This window comes from Salvelinus alpinus, chromosome 9, assembly GCF_045679555.1.
Source record: "Salvelinus alpinus chromosome 9, SLU_Salpinus.1, whole genome shotgun sequence".
Taxonomy (NCBI): Eukaryota; Metazoa; Chordata; class Actinopteri; order Salmoniformes; family Salmonidae; genus Salvelinus; species Salvelinus alpinus.
This window is the reverse complement of record NC_092094.1, coordinates 30,930,916-30,951,489: the sequence shown is the minus strand read 5'-3', so window position 1 is coordinate 30,951,489 and position 20,574 is coordinate 30,930,916. Positions and strand designations below refer to the sequence as shown.

The 20,574-nt window shown below is 44.2% G+C and overlaps 2 protein-coding genes across 10 annotated transcripts; one reads left to right on the top strand and one right to left on the bottom strand.

Annotated features, from left to right (window-relative positions):
- The first annotated feature begins 1,523 nt into the window (after positions 1–1,523).
- wash1 (WAS protein family homolog 1) lies at positions 1,524–8,142 on the top strand. Of its 3 annotated transcripts, XM_071416750.1 has the most exons (12): positions 1,524–1,643; positions 1,725–1,845; positions 2,119–2,259; positions 2,507–2,618; positions 2,858–3,004; positions 4,289–4,425; positions 4,561–4,696; positions 4,887–5,079; positions 5,431–5,583; positions 5,660–5,815; positions 6,784–6,852; positions 6,970–8,142. In XM_071416750.1, the coding sequence occupies exons 3-12, from the start codon at positions 2,120–2,122 to the stop codon at positions 7,116–7,118; spliced, it is 1,392 nt and encodes a 463-aa protein (XP_071272851.1). In that variant the 5' UTR covers positions 1,524–1,643; positions 1,725–1,845; position 2,119; the 3' UTR covers positions 7,119–8,142. The 3 variants fall into 3 exon arrangements, with proteins under 3 accessions (XP_071272851.1, XP_071272852.1, XP_071272850.1); XM_071416751.1 differs by lacking the exon at positions 1,725–1,845 and having other exon boundaries at positions 5,669–5,815; XM_071416749.1 differs by lacking the exon at positions 1,725–1,845.
- On the bottom strand, positions 7,932–20,572 carry ddx11 (DEAD/H (Asp-Glu-Ala-Asp/His) box helicase 11). 7 transcript variants are annotated; one of them, XM_071416745.1, is made up of 28 exons: positions 20,433–20,572; positions 19,700–19,855; positions 19,387–19,620; positions 19,167–19,253; positions 18,951–19,084; positions 18,785–18,845; positions 18,588–18,695; positions 18,419–18,506; positions 17,961–18,166; positions 17,799–17,873; positions 17,581–17,658; positions 17,430–17,476; positions 17,264–17,343; positions 14,424–14,465; positions 14,275–14,342; positions 14,098–14,136; positions 13,849–14,005; positions 13,558–13,689; positions 13,355–13,467; positions 13,186–13,258; positions 12,881–12,984; positions 12,628–12,777; positions 12,482–12,550; positions 12,257–12,357; positions 10,126–10,210; positions 8,725–8,821; positions 8,421–8,575; positions 7,932–8,323 (listed from the first exon to the last, which is right to left on the bottom strand). In XM_071416745.1, the coding sequence occupies exons 2-28, from the start codon at positions 19,829–19,831 to the stop codon at positions 8,288–8,290; spliced, it is 2,751 nt and encodes a 916-aa protein (XP_071272846.1). In that variant the 5' UTR covers positions 19,832–19,855; positions 20,433–20,572; the 3' UTR covers positions 7,932–8,287. The 7 variants fall into 7 exon arrangements, with proteins under 7 accessions (XP_071272846.1, XP_071272848.1, XP_071272842.1 ...); XM_071416747.1 differs by having other exon boundaries at positions 8,725–8,800; XM_071416741.1 differs by having other exon boundaries at positions 7,932–8,575.
- Positions 20,573–20,574: the final 2 nt, after the last annotated feature.

The window sequence follows — 20,574 nt, the reverse complement described above, 5'->3', positions numbered from 1 at the left end:
AATAAACGTTGATTTGATTTGTGTGGTGGTTGTCTCAGTCTACAGCTGTGTCTGTCTCTAGGTCATCATTGGTAGGCCTAATGGTTCACATAGGTCATCTGGACAAAATTGTCAAATAAAGGCTGAATGAAATCAAACTGGTGTTTTGATTCTGCGCTGTGTTGTTGCTATCGTAACCCATTACTGACTGTTGCCATGGTGATCCCCTACTGACTGTGCTGTTGCCAAAGGGCTGCTTGCTTACTGTCATCTACGTGTGTGTTTGACCGGTCTCCTATCCTGTTGGTAATGATAAATTATAATACTATTTCTGTTGTGTGTGTGTGTGTGTGTGTGTGTGTGTGTGTGTGTGTGTGTGTGTGTGTGTGTGTGTGTGTGTCTGTCTGTCTGTCTGTCTGTCTGTCTGTCTGTCTGTCTGTCTGTCTGTCTGTCTGTCTGTCTGTCTGTCTGTCTGTCTGTCTGTCTGTCTGTCTGTCTGTCTGTCTGTCTGTCTGTCTGTCTGTCTGTCTGTCTGTCTGTCTGTCTGTCTGTCTGTCTGTCTGTCTGTCTGTCTGTCTGTCTGTCTGTCTGTCTGTCTGTCTGTCTGTCTGTCTGTCTGTCTGTCTGTCTGTCTGTCTGTCTGTGTGTGTGTGTGTATACACATTTTACAATAAGTCCTCACAAGAATAGCAAACCAACTAAAATTCAGAGAACTGAGGACATTTTGCCGGTCCTCACTTGTAAAAAGGCTATTTTAGGCTTAGGGGTTAGGTTTAGGGTTAGGGTTCAAATTAGGGTTAAGGTTAGAATTAGGGTTATTGTTAAGGTTAGAGGTTAGTGGTTAGGTTTAGGGTTAGGGTAAGAGTTAGGTTTAAGGTTAAGGTTTATTGTTAGGGGTAGGGGAAGATAGGGGTAGGGGAAGGTAGAATTTTGAATGGGAATCCAAAAAGTCTTGACATGTATAGTAAGACATTGTTTGTGTGTGCGTGCGTGCGTGCGTGTGAGAGAGAGAGAGACAAGATGACAGATGGTTTCCATGGTGCAGCAGTAGACAAGATGAAAGGAGCGCTTTTCTTCTGTGATATAACACACACACATACATACATACACACACACACATGCCTATTCCCACACACATGGATAGATGGATAAATCTCACATCCCATGTAGTAGATATGGCATGACATGATTCTCTCAGTCCAATCTTAGCCATTACACCAAGAGGTTTGAACCTCTGGATGCTACATCAGTAATAGATAAAGTCAAACATCTGGGAACTTGTGCACAGGGATTAGAATTCTCAGCAATGAGCCATGGAGTAGTTGTGCTAATTCAAATCATTTAAATTAGAGCTTCTTCCGTCCTTCATTCCTTGACAGGGATCAGTGAATGTAGAACACAAAAACAATATGGTACAAGATGTTATCTTAAATAATGTATGTGGCATGAAACATCAATAGATATTTCTCTGGCACAGCCTACAATGTCTGTATTGTGAGTGAACTGTCCCTTTAAGGAACAGAACCTGTCACGCGGTACGACCATGCGGAAGTAGACAGTCTGACAGACAGAGTCGATGTTGTGTTTTAGCGGAGAGTAATAAACAACCAACTATTAGATAGATAACTGCGGCCGTGTACACACTACACGCTGTCAATGGTCAGGTAAGACCAATGAAATATATATTTACTTAATTATATTGTCGATAATAAGATAGCTCAATGAGTAACGTTATTTGACTCCAGCTGTGAGTGTGCCAATCTCCCGAGCTGTCTGGGTCCACAATCCGGAGAGAGAGGGCTGTTGCCTGGGAGCTGAGACTCCAGCACAGCAGTGGCTGGGGCCGCCGAGAGCTGGATGTAAAAGGTTTACATGATCTCGCTGCACGGAAGATACACTAGCTTTATAGCTAGCTAGCTAACTGGACAGTACACAATGCTAACTTTGTTATATGGGACATCATTATAAGTATGAGTTGCTAAGGCTGTCACTGCTTGTCACTTCCCAAGTTATTTATCTGTGTATGAGGTGACATGTCCAGGAAGGCCCGGCTGTTTGATTCAACCACCTCGTTGGGAGCGCCCAGCGAGTCACTCACTCACTCACTGACTGACTGTCTCTCTCCCTCTGTGTGTGTAGGATGAGTGTGAAGCAGTGTCTGGAGGGTCAGGTGTACTCTGTGCCTCTGATACAGTCAGACCTGAGGAGGGAGGAGGCTGTTCACCAGATAGCAGACACCCTGCTCTACCTAGAGACTATCTCTACTGACATCTTTACCAGGTACACACACACACACACACACACACACACACACACACACACACACACACACACACACACACACACATACACACACACACACAGACACAGACACAGATTGAGGAGTGTAAGTCATCCTAAAATAGCATGTTCTACATGTGTTGCCTGTTAGCTAAGATGCTCCTGGTTTATACATGACACATTTAACTACTTTATCAGTAGAACACACACACTCACATACTGTGACTTTCCCCTGGTGTGTGTGTAGGGTGTCTGAGAGTGTAGAGCGGAACCGCTGTCAGCTGCAGAGTGTGACAGATCGAATCAGGCTAGCCCAGGCCCGTGTCAACAAGATCAAAGGCAGCAAGAAGGCCACCAAGGTAATACACACTTCACACAGAGCTGTGACACATGTTCCCCTTCTAATCACTGTTCCCAATACATGCAGATCTCTGAGAGTACAATACTTGAGAGTACTATGAGATTTAGATTTGTGTGTGTGTGTGTGTGTGTGTGTGTGTGTGTGTGTGTGTGTGTGTGTGTGTGTGTGTGTGTGTGTGTGTGTGTGTGTGTGTGTGTGTGTGTGTGTGTGTGTGTGTGTGTGTGTGTGTGTGTGTAGGTGTTCTCCAGTGCTAAGTATCCAGCTCCAGAGCGTCTCCAGGATTACTCCTCCATCTTCAGTGGAGCCACAGACCCTGCCTCCCAGACACGCCCCCGATACCGCATACAGGCCAAACTACGACCCCTTGATGACAAGGCCCTGCAGGTAACACACACACACACAAATGTACAAAACTTTATTTGGATCTACTGTAAAACATTTCAGTACAAAGGACCTGCATTTTTCAGAGGTCATGCAGATTGCAGGACTTTGGAAACAGAAAGCACTGGCTCCTCCACAACGCTAAACTACCTATTACAGTTGGTATATGTATAAAGCAAATGCAGCGTTCTAGCAGTATAGGCCTAGCTGTTTAGATACATGTAATATGACCATACCTTTTTGGCTTTCATCCACGATATACAGTCTGCTTAGTTCACAGGGCTTTTACTGCTGCATTTACAGACGTGCCTGTTATGTACATTTCTTGTGTTACTTTTTGAATGATTTTATTTTTCAAAATATTTTTCAAATTTTTTGTTTATTTAGTCAATATTTCATTAACTCTATTTGTTGAACTGCATTGTTGGTTAAGGGCTTGTAAGTAAGCATTTCACGGTAAGGTTAACACCTGTTGTATTCGGCGCATGTGACCTGGGGGGGTGGGGGGGAGACTGAAAAACACCAGCAAATTAGCTCCAAGTCATTTTAATATTGAGTAGCACCCCCCTCCCCTTTTGCCCTTCGTCGGGACATGGACTCTACCAGTTGTCGAAAGCATTCCACTGGGTTGCTGGCCCATGTTGACTCCAATGCTTCCCACAGTTGTGTCAAGTTGGCTAGATGTCCTTTGGGTGGTGGACCATTCTTGATACACACGGGAAACTGTTGAGCGTGAAAACCCCAGCAGCATTGCAGTTCTTTGTGTGTGTGTGTGTACCTTAGCTCAGCAGTGAATTTGTGCATCATTGATAGTGAACACCACTGAGTTCTCCCTTGCTGCCGGAACCAAAAACTTACAGGAACAGGAGTATTTTTTTGCTGTGTCTGAGAGGGAGAGAACGATTTGAGCACTTTCCTGGCTCAGAGATGTATTATTTATGAAACCTCAAGCACTGCAGAGAGAGAGGGAGATGAGAGAGTGAGTGAATGAGTGTGAGGGAGAGAGAAATAGACAGAGGCTGATGACAAAAAGAGAAAGAGTGGGAGTTATTCATTCTGTTGAAGGTTTTGAATTTGTCTCTCTCTCTATCTCTTGCCTGCAAGGCTGTCTCTATTGAAAGCTACTAGCTCTCATTTCGTACAAAAACAGAGATGGAAAGCAAAGCCAATTCATGTTTACGTCTGGTGACCATTTGTCTTTACTGAAGGAGGTTCTTACTGGACTCATCCCATCTAATATCTGTCCTCTCTTGTTCTACACCCCTCTCTCTCTCTGTCCACCTCTAGGAGAAGTTGTGTTATTACCCGGTGTGTGTGAGCAGTAAGAAGCGTTCGGAGGATGAGACCGAAGAGGGGCTGGGCGGTCTGCCTCGAAACATATCCTCTGTCAGCTCCCTGCTGCTCTTCAATACTACAGAGAACCTGTTAGTACACACACACACACACACACACACACACACACACACACACACACACACACACACACACACACACACACACACACACACACACACCTACCCCCCCCCCCCCCCCCTCTAACTGGTTGTATATGTGTTTAGGTATAAGAAGTATGTTTTCCTGGACCCCCTGGCTGGGGCGGTGACTAAAACACACACCACTCTGGAGACAGAGAAGGAAGAGAAACCATTTGACGCTCCCCTATCCATAACCAAGAGAGAACAGCTGGAGAGACAGGTACTCACACCATACATACTGTATACACACTCCCACACTATTCTCTAAAGAACTGGAGGCCTGTGGCATTGCTGTCTTTGGACTATAATATTTTTTCAATGGGCCATACTAACAAGTTAAAGTGTGACTGTAAATTATTACACTTTATTTCTTTCTCCTGCTCTCATTCCCTCTCCATCTGTCCCTGTAGACAGCAGAGAGCTACTTCTATGTTCCAGACCTGGGTCAGGTCCCAGAGATAGATGTCCCGTCCTACCTACCAGACCTGCCAGGCATTGCTGACGACCTGTCCTACAGCCAAGACCTGGGGCCCGGCATCGCACCCTCTGGACCCACACACACCTTCCCTGAACTACCGATCTTCACTGGGGAGGACATGCCCGGTACACAGACTATCTCTGTTGTGTGGATTATACAGAAGTTTCCATGGAAATCGGTCATATCAAATGAGGCAAATGTTTAGAAAGAGGAGGAAGGGAAGCGCTACTAAGGTACACTATAGTATATTTTGGTATATAGAAGGTGCTATTTGGTAAAAGGTGTAAATTGGTCATCAAAAAGAAAGGAGGACCAAGGCACTCTTCATATAATTAATTAAAATGCCTTTATTAGTATGGCATGTTCAATAGAAACAAAGTTGTTAAAAACCGACGCGTTTCGGCTGCATGGCCTTCGTCAGGGAGTACAATGGCAAATGTTTCTATTGGTTATGTTGATTTGTTTGTTTGTTACAGGTTCTCAATTCCAAGTTGCAGTCCCGCCTCTTCCCCCACCTCCTCCTCCCCCACCAGAGCCCACACATATCCCCACCCCTCCCCCTGGTCTCCCCCCTCCTCCACCTCCTCCCCCACCTCCACCTGCAAATAGCCCTGCAGACGCCAGCACAGGTAACACACACACAGTATACACACACACTATACACAAACACACTCTCCTTCTCTTGAAAAGTGTATTTACCTCCAGCTCCTGTAGTGGGCGCTCCCAGCGAGGTGGTTGAATCAAACAGCCGGGCCAGTCTACTAGAGTCCATACGCAACGCTGGAGGCATTGGCAAGGCCAAACTACGCAACATCAAAGAACGCAAGATGGAGAAAAAAAAACAGAAGGAGCAGGAACAAGGTAAAGGAGAAGAGGGGAGGGAGAGGTGGATGAGTGTCTTGATTTCTCCTATTGAATGACAAACGAGAGGTTACTCTTGAACCTGGTGACTCTTTGAGAACATTTTATAGTCCCAACAGAGCAATGATCGCTACAGGCTTCCAGTTCTTTAAAGGGGAAATCAGCAGTTGCTACATCCATTTCTGGACTTATAAATGAATAATATGTACCCATTGATTCTTAAAGAGTACAACTTATCAATGCCTCATGAGCTTAGTTCAACTGTCGTATCCCATCAGAACCCAAAATATAAGGTTGTTTTACTCCAATGTTTGTAAACCAAATAAATATAAACAAACACTGTATAATCTAAAACATAGTTAAAGCTATAATTTTGATATCATGGATGGTCAGTCCTTGCATCCATAGCTGTCATTGAATTTGAGTGGTTACATTTCTCCAGCCCCATCTCTGCACTTTTTGCTGAGAACGCTTTGTTATTGTTTTAACTGCTAATTTAACTTACAGGGCATATTTGGGACATAGTGTGTGTGTGTGTGTGCAGACTCCAAACCACAGTTACCCAACTAGTCATAGAGAACAGGTCAGGGCTGCATGACCTTTAGATATATAAACATTACCTTCATTAAAGCACTGATTTAACTACACTCTGTTTTTATCTGTAAGACTTTGCTGTGTGTGTGAGCAAGCAAGCTTGTGTGAGAGCAGGAGCGAGCATGTGTGTTAGACCTTTGAGTGAGTCCACAGTCATTAGTGATGGTTCAGTTGTTGCTGGACCACTCAAACGTTTAACAGCGGGGTTCATCTGAGCAGGAAATAAAGACTACTAGTTGTTCACTAGCTGAACTATTTATGTTGTGTGTAGCTACAGTAGATGTAACTGCTCTGGTCTCTCTCCACTGTACTAAAAATGCCATAGAAATGTAGTATCATCTCTGCTTCACTGCATTGTGTTCCCTCTCCCTCAGTGGTAGCAGCAGCCAGTGGAGGAGACTTCATGTCAGATCTCTTCAATAAGTTGGCCATGCGAAGGAAAGGTGAGAATGCTCCTCCTCCCCCATTCTTCTCTCATCTCCCCTGGGTTATTGTCCCTCTGAAAGTAATGTAGTAGTATTTCTAGGTCTTGGTGATAGTAGCATTTGTGTGTTTCCCAGGTATCTCTGGTAAGGGTCCTGTAGGTGGAGACTCAGGGGAGGGCACAGCTGGCTCTGGCAGCGCATTCGCTAGGATGTCCGATGTAATCCCGCCTCTTCCTGCCCCCCATCAGCCAACCGCTGAAGACGAGGACGACTGGGAGGCCTGAGACTATCAGAACCAATGGAACTCTGAGCACATCTAGCTCTAAGCCAATCAAAGAACAGAATACTGAGGAAGGAAACTAACTTTTGTTGATATTTTTTTTTTTATACCTTTATTTAACTAGGCAAGTCAGTTAAGAACAAATTCTTATTTACAATGATGGCCTACCCCGGGCCAATTATGCGCCGCCCTATGGGACTCCCAACCACGGTCGGATGTGATACAGCCTGGATTCGAACCAGGGACTGTAGTGACGCCGCTTGCACTGAGATGCAGTGCCTTAGACCGCTGCGCCACTCGAGATCCCCCCCCCCCCCAAAATGTGATGCTGTACTGTCTGTGGGGTTCCTTCAAGATCAGGGATGGGCAACTGTATGTATATATTTTTTGACTCAGTCGGGGTCTCAATTTACTGTTGAGTTATGTATTATATTATTCTAAGGTGCAGTTTCGACATTTGGTTGTGCATCAGCAGTCACTCAATTAGCCCATGTCAGCTAAAATGATTTAGTCTAGTGGCCAGCTAACTTACCAATCTATCTAAACTTGTAGTAAGCATTGTCGAATTACAGACCCGGGTGGAGCCCATTGATCATCAGTTATCATATTAAAAACTGCAAACATTTGCCTCCACCCTATAGGGGGGGGGGGCGCAAAAAATGTTTGCTCATGGGGGGGAGCAGCAGACCCACGAGCCACTGCGGCTGTTCATGTGTTCCGTTTTTGTGGCCCCCACAGCCCATCCCTGATCCAGATGGTAGACAAATGTACTGATCCTTATTGAGAGAATACTGGACAAACAACTACAGGAGATAAGTCAGACTTCATCTCAGCATTGTAAAGATGTTTGTTATAAAGTATAATCAAGTAACACGTAAATATAATTACATAACACCACACTAAAGCAGCACAACATTTCTATCAGAATGTTATGAACATCATGCATAAAATACTGTCAGTGGAGAGTTGACTAATCTGTACTGTTGGAGAGGTATGGGTGTAAAACATACAAAGAGCCTCAACCATCATGCTTTGACGAGTGTGTGCTTTAACATCCCTCCAATCGAGGAGAATCCAATCAGAACTCCTGTCTCCAGAGCGAGGATATCCGAGAGGTGAGGTAGCTCTCTTCTGACCAGCGTTACACACCAGAACACCTGCTACCCCTTCCTCTCATAGCTGCTGCTGTTTCTTCTTCTCCATAAAGAACTGAGAAAGAGGAAAGAAGAAGTTGGGTCAGAGGGCCTGTGCTCTACAGTGTGTGTGTGTGTGTGTGTATTATCCATTGCAGGTGTGTGTGTATTACCCGTCTCAGGCCGGCGAAGGCAGGGCCGAAGCTGGTGTGTGTGTGCGTGTGTGCTCTGATCCAGTCGGGGAGTTTGGCCAGCGTTGCAGGTCGGGAGTACCGTCGGTCACACAGAACGATACATGCATAGTCTTCACTGTGACGGATGGCTCTTCCTGTGGGGAGAGGAAATGAGGTCATCCCCAGAAGATTGTTTGATTAGGGGTACAGAATGATTGATTAGGCCAGGGGTATACGTAGCTTGAAATATAGATAGATAGTTAATCTATAGTTAACTGAGAAGGTGTAGAAATATAGAGAGTACCTATGGATTGATTGACAGCCTTCATACAGAGGTTCTCTATCAGAGCCTGGCCTGGACTCCTCCCACCAGAGTGAGGCTGAAACAGAACAGAGTGTGCCTAAGCCATAGACTAACAATTAATGGATGCAGGATGGACTGAGCTTTCCATTCATCTCTGGCCCAGGTTCCGATTCGCTTTTCTCTCTATGCGTATTCTGACCTTGAACTTAAGCTTGAGAATAGCATGCTATTCACCCACAATTTGTTTGAGGTGGAGCTCGAATAAATGAAAGTGTGTCTACAGAAACACCATATTCTGACCGACTTCATTCTCCAATTGTTCCAGCAGTAATACGCGTGAGGAAACCATGAAAAAGGTCTTGTGAACCTACCGGTTCCAAGTGGAAAAATAGTTGATGTATGACCTTTAGAATGATTTGATTATATGCCCAGGCTTTTCTCAGTTTTATTTTACAATTTGTATCATGTTAAATATTAGCCACTATCAGGGGCCACCCACATACATGTATTTTTGGATCATTCCATTCCGATTATCTTTCTTTCCTATGTCACATCGGAGTAGTTGTTCCTGAGGGTCGCTAACATTAGTGGACCATATTAGGCAACGTTGTGCAATAATATGGGACATGTAGCCTATTTGAATCATTATGGAAGTCAGACCACACGTAGCAGGTTAAACCTGGAGCCTGGCGCATGGTTCAAGACGACTGGACCATTGTCATACAGTTCCATGATTAGTAAGGATTAGAGTACATTTATAGGATTATTGTTCAACCCCTATTGTACACTTTTTCCCCACCTTCCAATATTACATGGATTGAACTTTAATATGACAACTTTCAGGATGAATCAAACCACTTTTTTTATTCACCAATATATAGTATTTTGTGTGTAAAGGCTCTCTAAACAGTTTTTATGATTCATACATACTTTCCTAAAATGTGCCTAAATCTACAAAATGAGAGTATTTTTTATCTACCAGTTGGTGCTGAAATGGAGACGAACATGCATAGATGGCTTTCTTTAAATTGATCCCTATATTGTGAACCTGTTCTCTCGATGTATTTTATTCAGTCTGTCGACAAAATTATAATTAAAAGGTGCACCATATTTAAAGGGATGGCTTAAGATGAATGTACTGAAAACCCCATTGAATGAAAACTCCTTGAGAAAATCTGTTAGCCAGCAAGTGGGAGGGTTTTGAATGAAGTTGAATGAAATGTATTCAGAGCGCACAAGGTAGCCACACCTGCAGAGCACGTTACATGACTGAATAAGGTAGGAAAGGCATTAATTGTGTAGGAAAGGCATAAATTCCTAAGTTCGAATCGGCCCCTATGAGAAGGGTGAGAATGGTAAATGAATACCAGAAAATGTGTATGCGCGTGTTTTCCGTCTCACCAGGTTCTTGTCCAGGTAAGCCATCTTCTCCTTTAACTCTGGAGACTTGATGTTTGGATATGGCATCCCTACCATCACAATACACCTACACACACACACACACATTTTATTAACATACACCAGGGGTCGGCATTTTAGTTTGGGGTCAAGAAAGACTGAACTCCTGGTGATTTTACAGCTAAAATTAGTTTACTTTAGGAAATCTCTTTCCAAGTATTCCCATGAATAAAAAAGGACATGCAGTGCATTCGGAAAGTGTTCAGACACCTTGACTTTTCCCACATTTTGTTATGTTACAGCCTTATTCTAAAATGTATTGAATTGTTTATTTTCTCATCAATCTACACACAATACCCCATAATAACAAAGCAAAAACAGGTTTAGAAATTTTTGCTAATAAAAAATAAATAAAAACGATTTAAATACATTTACATAAGTATTCAGACCCTTTACTCTGTACTTTGTTGAAGCACCTTGGGCAGCGATTACAGCCTCGAGTCTTCTTGGGTATGACCCTATAAGCTTGGCACACTTGAATTTGGGGAGTTTCTCCCATTCTTCTCTACAGATCCTCTCAAGCTCTGTCAGGTTGGATGGGGAGTGTCACTGACAAGCTATTTTCAGTTCTCTCCAGGGATGTTTGATCGGGTTCAAGTCTGGGCTCTGCCTGGGCAACTCAAGGACATTCAGAGACTTTTCCCGAATTTCCCGCATTGTCTTGGCTGTGTGCTTAGGGTCGTTGTCCTGTAGGAAGGTGAACCTTCGCCCCAGTCTGAGGTCCTAAGCGCTCTGGGGCAGGTTTTCATCAAGGATCTCACTGTACTTTGCTTCGTTCATCTTTCCCTTGATCCATCCTGACTAGTCTCCAAGCCCCTGCCGCTGAAAAACATCCCCACAGCATGATGCTGCCACCACGCTTCATCGTAGGGATGGTGCCAGGTTTCCTCCAGACGTGACGCTTGGCAATCAGACCAAAGAGTTCAATCTTGATTTTATCAGACCAGAGAATCTTGTTTCTCAAACTCCAAGCTGGCTGTCATGTGCCTTTTACTGAGAAGTGTCTTCTGTCTGGCCACTCTACCATAAAGACCTGATTGGTGGAGTGCTGCAGAGATGTTTGTCCTTCTGGAAGGTTCTCCCATCTCCACAGAGGAACTCTGGAGCTCTGTATGAGTGACCAACGGGTTCTTGATCACCTCCCTGACCAAGGCCCTTCTCCCCCGATTGCTCAGTTTGGCCGGGCGGCCAGCTCTATGAAGAGTCTTGGTGGTTCCAAACTTCTTCCATTTAAAAATGATGGAGGCCAGTGTGTTCTTGGGAACCTTCAATGCTGCAGAAATGTTTTGGTACACTTCCCCAGATCTGAGCCTCGACAGAATCTGTGCTTCGAGTCTCATAGCAAAGGGCCTGAATACTTATGTAAATAAGGTATCTGTTTTACACATTTGCAAAAAGAAAAAGAAAATAAAAAACTTTTAGATTTGTCATTATGGGGTATTGTGTGCAGATTGATGAGGGAAACATTTATTTTATCAATTTTAGAATAATGCTGTAACATAACAAAATGTGGAAAAAGTCAAGGGGTCTGAATACTTTACGAATGCACTGTATATGATCATGTAAATGTAATAAAGGTATGACATTATTGTTCTTTTCAAATATATATATATACCGTACTCTATACCATCTACTGCATCTTGCCTATGCCGTTCTGTACCACCACTCATTCATATATCTTTATGTACATATTCTTTATCCCTTTACACTTGTGTGTGTATAAGGTAGTAGTTGTGGAATTGTTAGGTTAGATTACTTGTTGGTTATTACTGCATTGTCGGAACTAGAAGCACAAGCATTTCGCTACACTCGCATTAACATCTGCTAACCATGTGTATGTGACTAATAAAATTTGATTTGATTTGAAATACAATGTCTCTTTGGGCTTAATTTGTACACTACAAATTGACCACAACTACTATAATTATGTTCCGCTGACCATCCGCTCCGACAATAATCGGCCAGCGGCTGAATCTAGTTACCTACCCCTGACATACACCGTCTTTATCCAAGAAACAAACAGTTGTTTTTACAATGAGAAAGTCTACAAATGAGAGATGTGTAACACACACACCTGCCTAGGTCGTCCGAGAAGTTGATACCCTCGCTCATCTTTCCCCCGACCACAGAGAACAGCAACGCTCCAGAGAGTGTACCCCCATCCACAGCACACCTCTGAGAGAGTCATTCAACAAGCTTTCCAATAAGCAATATGTTTTTCTGATGTTTAAATCTCAAAAAGGTGAGATGAGGTGTTTTGTAGTCATTTCAAGTGATGGTAGTTTGTTTTGTGTCTCACCTGGATTGTGCGTGAGAACTCATTGAGCACCTTTTCCACCTGGTTGGCTTTCTTTGGCTCCTGGAAGATCTGAGAGAAACACACACTGAATATATGGACTTTCAAGAGAGAAACATATATATTTGATAGCAAGATGGTATGTGTACCTTCTTCTTGCTAGAGAGGCGTGCCAGGACTCCGCTGGCCTCCCAGTGTTCCAGAATCCTTCTGGAGTAATCGTAGGAGGGGAAGAAACACACCACGCCTCCCGGCACCACGTTACACAGGTTAGACAGCACACGGCCAGTCTCCTCCATCTACACACACAAACACATACACATTACACTCCTCTCCGCTCATTAGCATTAACATTGGCTTCTCAGAATGGCATAATGCCATTTTAAAAGGTGTGTGTGTAACCATGCGTGGTGTGTCTCTATTCTGGAAGGTGAACTCCAGCTCCTGACCAGACGGGCCACTGCACAGCACTATGGGTAGGATATTCTCTGGAGGAATCACATGACCTGCCAAACACACATACACACAGTCAGTTTGTCCAAACCAGGAGCTTCTCAGCTAGGACCAATTAGTATCTGTGTTCAATGAGAAATGACTTTATGGTTTATTATCACTATAACACTGACCTTTACCTTCTCTCTTATTCTAGCTAACTACCCCCAGTCCTCCCAGATCTATCCCAGGGTGCAGTATCTTAGGGTACTCACCACAGGAGAACTCTATGATGCGCTCCGCTCCAACACCAGCAGAGAACAACAGCTCCTGCTTAAAGTCAGACACCTAGACACAGACGCACAGAGTAGTCGTCTTGACTTTAATTTGCCTAGGTCATCACAGGGGATGAAGATAAGAATGAGTGCATGCGTGTGTTCTTACAGGCTGCATGGTTCCTCCAGCGATGATGACAGCTCTACAGTCCTTCAGCACCTGAGAAAAGTGGACCGCTGGGTTCAACAGGAGGAACTTCATACTACTCACCGCTACACTACCTGGAGAGAAAGAGAGGTAATAGAGAAACATTAGCATGTTGGGAGAAACTAGTTTCTGCTCAACAGAGAAGTTGGTGTGTGTGTGTGTACCTAGTGTGTGTAGCACCACACGTCCGTCAGTGTTGGTGTTGGTGAGAGCCATGAAGAAGCCCTCTACCTGCATCATAGGGGATGCTGCCAGCTCCCTGTCCTCTGCTGCTCCTTGCTGGCCTGGAGGTGACTCTACAGGAGAGAGAGCGAGGGGGACAGAGAGACTGTTAGGCAGTCCTTGCACCTTAAACATGGTGACAGTCCGTTTTTCGTACATCAGGTAGCTTGGTTCATCACAATACCGTCAACATTTTATAAGGTGACATTCCTAGTGTGTGTGTGTGTGCTTACCTGTGTCAGGCTGTTGGCTGCTCTGCAGTGTCTGTAGGTAGCGGTTCAGGCCTTCAGTCCGACGGTTCTCTTTGTTGGCAGACTGTGTCTGTGTGTGTGAGGTTTGTGTGTGTGACGTCACACCTGTACCTGCAAACTTTTCTATGAAGCCACACAGCTAGAGAGAGAACAAACAACATTAGAAACACACACACACACACACACACACACACACACACACACACACACACACACACACACTACACTTACCTTTCTGCTGATCATACTCTTCTCGAAGTATCGCTGTACCTTCATAGAGAGACAAAGAGGAAGAGAAGGAAGCAAAGGAATTTGTCACCAATAACCATAAAATCCATCAATCCCTTCCCCAATTTCTGTGCCAATCGCAGTGTGTCGTGGTTGTGATCTAGTTGTGGTCGTGGTTACCTTGAAGAGGTTGATGTTGTCTATCTGAGCCTTGAACAGGAAATTGTTGATGGTCAGCAGTTCGGTTGCTGGGAGACAAAGTGAGGGGAAGGTCACTACATAGTGTGTGTTTTGTGTGTGTGTGTGTGTGTGTGCGTGTGTTTTCTTACCTGGCTGAGTAGTCTGGCTGTGTGGATTCTGCCCCACCATACCTAAAGACAATATAGATATAACATGGTTTTATATCTAATATGTTTTAAACTCCACTTAGCCTAACAGAAGGCGTTCAGAGTACTGATAGAGCTATTACCATATACAGTGCATTCGGAAAGTGTTCAGACCCCTTCCCTTTTCCCACATTTTGTTACAATACAGCCTTATTCTAAAATGGATTAAATAAAACAATGTCCTCATCAATCTACACACAATACCCTATAATGACAAAGCGAAAACAGGTTTTTAGAAATGTTTGCAAATGTATTAAAAATAAATTATTATTTACATACAGTACCAGTCAAACGTTTGGACACACCTACTCATTCCATGGTTTTTATTCTTACTATTTTCTACATTGTAAAATAACAGTGAAGACATCAAAGCTATGAAAAAACACATATGGAATCCTGTAGTAACCAAAAAAGTGTTAAACAAATCAAAATATATTTTATATTTGGGATTCTTTAAAGTAGCCACTCTTGCACACTCTTGGCATTCTCTCAACCAGCTTCCTGACACATCTCAACATCAACTGTTCAGAGGAGACTGCTTGAATCAGGCCTTCATGGTCGAATTGCTGCAACAACAAAAAACACTACTGAACGAAACCAATAAGAAGAAGAGACTTGCTTGGGCTAAGAAACATGAGCAATGGATATTAGACCAGTGGAAATCTGTCCTTTGGTCTGATGAGTCCAAATTTGAGATTTTTGGTTGCAACTGCCATGTCTTTGTGAGACGCAGAGTAGGTGAATGGATGATCTCTGCATGTGTGGTTCCAACCGTGAGGCATGAAGGAGGAGGTGTGATGATGCTGGTGACACTGTCTTATTTATTTAGAATGCAAGGCACACTTAACCAGCATGGCTACCACAGCGTTCTGCAGCGATACGCCATCCCATCTGGTTTGCGCTATCATTTGTTTTTCAACAGGACAATGACCCAACACACCTCCAGGCTGTGTAAGGGCTATTTGACCAAGAACGAGTGTGACGGAGTGCTGCATCAGATGACCTGGCCTCCACACTCACTCAACCTCAACCCAATTGAGATGGTTTGGGATGAGTTGGACCGCAGAGTGAAGTAAAAGCAGCCAACAAGTGCTCAGCATATGTCGGAACTCCTTCAAGACTGTTGGAAAAGCATTCCAGGTGAAGCTGGTTGAGATAATGCCAAGAGTGTGCAAAGCTGTCATCTAGGGTGGCTACTTTGAAGAATATAAAATATATTTTGATTTGTTTAACACTTTTTTGGTTACTACATGATTCCATGTGTTATTTCATAGTTTTGATGTCTTCACTATGATTTTACAATGTAGAAAATAGTAAAAATAAAGAAAAACCCTTGAATGAGTATGTGTGTCCAAACTTTTGACTGGTACTCTATGTATTCAGACCCTTTGCTATGAGACTCGAAATTGAGCTCAGGTACATCCCTGTTTCCATTGGTCATCCTTGAGATGTATCTACAACTTAATTTGAGTCCACCTGTGGTAAATTCAATTGATGGGACATGATTTGGAAAGGCATACACCTGTCAATATAAAAGGTCACACAGTTGACAGTGCATCTTAGAGCAAAAACCAATCCATGAGGTCAAAGGAATTGTCCGTAGAGCTCAGAGAAAGGATGGTGTCGAGCCACAGATCTGGAAAAGGAATACCAAAACATTTCTGCAGCATTGAAGGTCCCCAAGAACACAGTGGCCTCCATCATTCTTAAATGGAAGAAGTTTGAACCTAGAGCTGGCCGCCCGGCCAAACTGAGCTATCGGGGAGAAGGGCCATGGTCAGGGAGGTGACTAAGAACCCGAAGCTCACTCTGACAGAGCTCCAGAGTTCCTCTGTGGAGAACTCTGGAGAATGTTCCAGAAGGACAACCATCTCTGCAGCACTCCACCAATCAGGCCTTTATGGTAGAGTGGCCAGACGGAAGCCACTCCTCAGTAAAAGGCACATGACAGACCGCTTAGAGTTTGCCAAAAGGCACCTAAATGACTCTCAGACCATGGGAAACAAGATTATCTGGTCTGATGAAACCAAGATTGAACTCTTTGGCCTGAATGCCAAGCGTCACGTCTGGAGGAAACCCTGCACCATCTCTAAGGTGAAGCATGGTGGTGGCAGCATCATGCTGTGGGGATGTTTTTCAGCAGCAGGGAGTGGGAGACTAGTCAGGATCAAGGGAAAGATGAACAGAGTAAAGTACAGAGAGATCCTTGATGAAAACCTGCCCCAGAGCGCTCAGGACCTCAGACTGGTGCAAAGGTTCACTTTCCAACAGGACAACGAACCTAAGCACACAGCAAAGACAACGCAGGAGTGGTTTTGGGGCAAGTCTCTGAATGTCCTTGAGTGGCCCAGGCAGAGCCCAGACTTGAACCCGATCGAACATATCTGGAGAGACCTGAAAATAGCTGTGCAGTGACACTCCCCATCCAACCTGACAGAGTTTGAAAGGATCTGCAAAGAAGAATTAGAGAAACTACACAATACAGGTGTGCCAAGCTTATTGCATCAACAAAGTACTAAGTAAAGGTCCTGAATACTTATGTAAATGTGATACTTCAGTTGTTTTTTAAAAATAAATTTGCAAAACCTATTTTTGCTTTGTCATTATGGTGTATTGTGTATAGATTGATGAGGGGGAAAAAAATCTATGTAATCAATTTGAGAATAAGGCTGTAACGTAACAAAATGTGGAAAAAGTGAAGGGGTCTGAATACCTTCTGAATGCACTGTATATAGGTATCTTGTTCTGGCTCTTTTTCACAGGGCACACATACACAAACTTACCTCCCAGCACACGCACCAGCCCCTCCACCACAAAAAGGATCTGTTTAATATACATCAGGTTCTTGGCCTTCAGTCGACTCCTGTTACACACACACACACACACACAATCAGACACCGTGTGTGTGTGTGTGTGTGTGTGTGTGTGTGTGTGTGTGTGTGTGTTTACCTGTAGCGTTCAGAGTACTGTGCAAGCTGGGAGTGTGCACGGCATAGCTGGACACAGTATAAAACTTCATTAAACAATATAGACAGCAACAAATGTTATTCTACCACAGACACATCGACAAACTACAGTTCTTGTGTGTGTGTGTGTGTACCTGTGCTCCAGTTAGTTCTGAGCTGTGTATACAGGAGAGAACGTCACTGAGGTTGTGAGCCTCATCTATGATCAGCACCTAAACCAATCAAATCAAACAGGTAAAACAGCTCAATACATTGTACAATAGGTAGAGATAGCACAAGGGCAAAATACACGGTGGACTTTAGAAAGCTAAAATATTCATGTTCAAAGGTGTGTGTTTTAAGCATGGTTAACCTGTCCTTTGAGCTGCACCCCCGATGCTCTCCTGGTCCCCTCATGAAGTACTGTCTGATAGGGCAGCACCACCAGCTATACACACACATACGTCAAAGACCAGGGTCTCACAATGTAATACCATAATCATTTGAGGGAAAATGTGTGTGTGATGGTGTGTACCTGTGCGGGGGGTATAGCGAGGCGTGTAGCGTAGTAGGGACAGGAGCGTGTTTCTCTGGCCAGGCTGAGCAGCTGTTCTATGTCTCGTACCGCCCCCAAGACTGCATCCCTCAGTGTCTGCAGCCCCTGAGCCCCTACGTACGGACACACCGCCTTAGACACACTCTTCTTCCTCTTACCACCCTCCACTTCCTTCGGACGCTGGTCTGAGAGAGAGCGAGAGAATACAGGAGAGAAAGAGAGGACATCTTTGAGAAAAGAGAGCAATGCGACAGGCCTACAGTTCTTTAAAAAGGATAGATTCCTCCTAAAATAAATGTATACGATTTCCTTAACTGTAGTTGATTCACCAAGACAGTTTTTAATATGAATTCACTTACTGAGATACCGAATAACCATATTTTGTTGAGTCAGCATTGCCATAAGGCCCCATTCATTCTGGGAGCATATGTTCTCACCGTGTTTGTTCTTCTGCATTTCCATACAGCGGTCGTTGATACGTTGGACGCTTCCCAGCCGACGCACCTCCTCATTTACACACATATTCTACACAGACACAGCTCATTAATACACAGGATCTACAGGAATGGAAAGAATGTGTAAAGACCGGTGTGTGTGTATGTGTACCTGTCGGGACCCCAGTGGGACCAGGCTGATGTCCTGGCTGAAGGGACTCTTCTGTACCTCATGGACAAACTGAGCCAGCTGGGAGTGTGTACGGCTGCAGTAGTAGATCTGATGAAACACGCGCGCGAACACACTATGTGTGTTGACCGAGGACAAAATTCTACATAAGAGAAATAACCTAAGAATCCCAAATATACCTTGGTGACGTGCTCCTCCACCAAGTCATCTTCATCATCATCATCATCACCACCACAGAACCTGTCGAGTTGAGACAGGGGTGTCATTATGTTGTCAAATTGAAACACTCTTTACTATTTTATTAAGCTACACTCAATTGTGGCCTAGTAATTGGGTTGTCCTTACTTGTTCTTGGTCTTTGATTCGTCATCGCTCTCATACTCAGCCACAATAAGCTCCTCCTCAGGGTTGTTTAGCTCCTCCTCCTGGGGGTCCTTACTGAGCTGCAGCAGCTTCACTGCCTCATCATCCTCACAGCTCTACATATACACACACGCACAACATTTAAGCTGTTACTGTATACAGCTATAGTCTACTGAGTATTAGAATGTTATGCTCTACCTTTCTCTTCAGAGCGTATTTCAGCTGAGAGTTGTTTCTGATCATTTCCAGGTGTTCCACCCTCTTCTTCCTCCGCAGCTCTTCATCCTGACACACACACATAAGGATACAGAAACACAGAGTGATGCTGACATTCTGTAAACACATAAGTCACATCAAACTACCTCAAAGACACCCCCTCCCCCCAACCTCCACACACCACATACACCACATACACTACCTTCAGTTTAGACACAAAGTCCCGTTCTGCCTTCTTCTGCACAAAGTCAGTGATCCAGTCAGGCTCAGCAGAGGAGGATGGCGGGGTGGAGGATGTTGTGGTAGAGAGGGATGAGGAGATGGAGAGAGATGTACCTCCATCCCCCTGCAGCAGTCTGTCTGCCTCCTGTCTCCTCTTCTCCTCATGGTCCCTCAGCCAGCTCAGAGCTCCACAGATCAGACTCAGAGACTTGCCCTGGAACAACAATATATTAATACACAGACTGAGACAGATAGACACACACATTATTACACAGATATGAACACACACACACCGTTCCAGTAGGGCTCTCAAAGATGCCGACTTTGCCGTGCTCCAGTGCCCCATACAGGGCCTGCATGAACTGCTCCTGGATGGGGTATGGCTGGTAGGGGAAGGGGAAGTGGGGGGCACCAGCCTTTTCCATCACTGCTAATAATGCTCTTGCTGCCTGGGGGTTAGAACACTGACAAACTCAGTTGTAATTACCTGTACTATATAAACTCTTTAGAACGTGAAATGCACATTTAGAGCTAGCTAGGTACTTTTTTTCGTAGCAGAACTGTTATAAGCTGAGCATTATCATATCAAGGAGTTGAGAATTCTCAGTTAAACTAACGTTACCGGACTTTCTCAATGCCATACATGGTAACTGATGTGACACTACATTGGGAGTACCCTGTTACCTATGGGTTTTAGATCAATGGCAAGATCAATGGTTTTTAGATCATTGTCTAACATTCTCCATCCTCCTCTGCTGGGCCTGACTGGATCACTGACTTTGTGCAGAAGGCAGAACGGGACGTTGTGTCTAAACTGAAGGTAGTGGAGTCTAACAGACATTTTACATTGTAACGTTATGTCTGGGACTGTCAGCCTTGGCAAATAATGATTATGCTATAGCTACATTGCATGGAGCATGCATTAGCTAGCTACTTCCTAGTCTGGTCAGTTGTCGATTATGTTAGTTCGAAACGATCGTGAGACTTAACCGTTGAATAGTTAAAACAAGAAATACAAATACTCACCGGTATGGTTTGATTTTAGTTCAATGACTAGTTGGAGGCTGGCTGGAGCTAGCAAATATGTTTTGACCGAGTTCGTGCTTCTTCTACAAGCGCGCCAAGTGTTTCAGAAACTGACCAATGACAAGCCGGTGAAATGTAACGT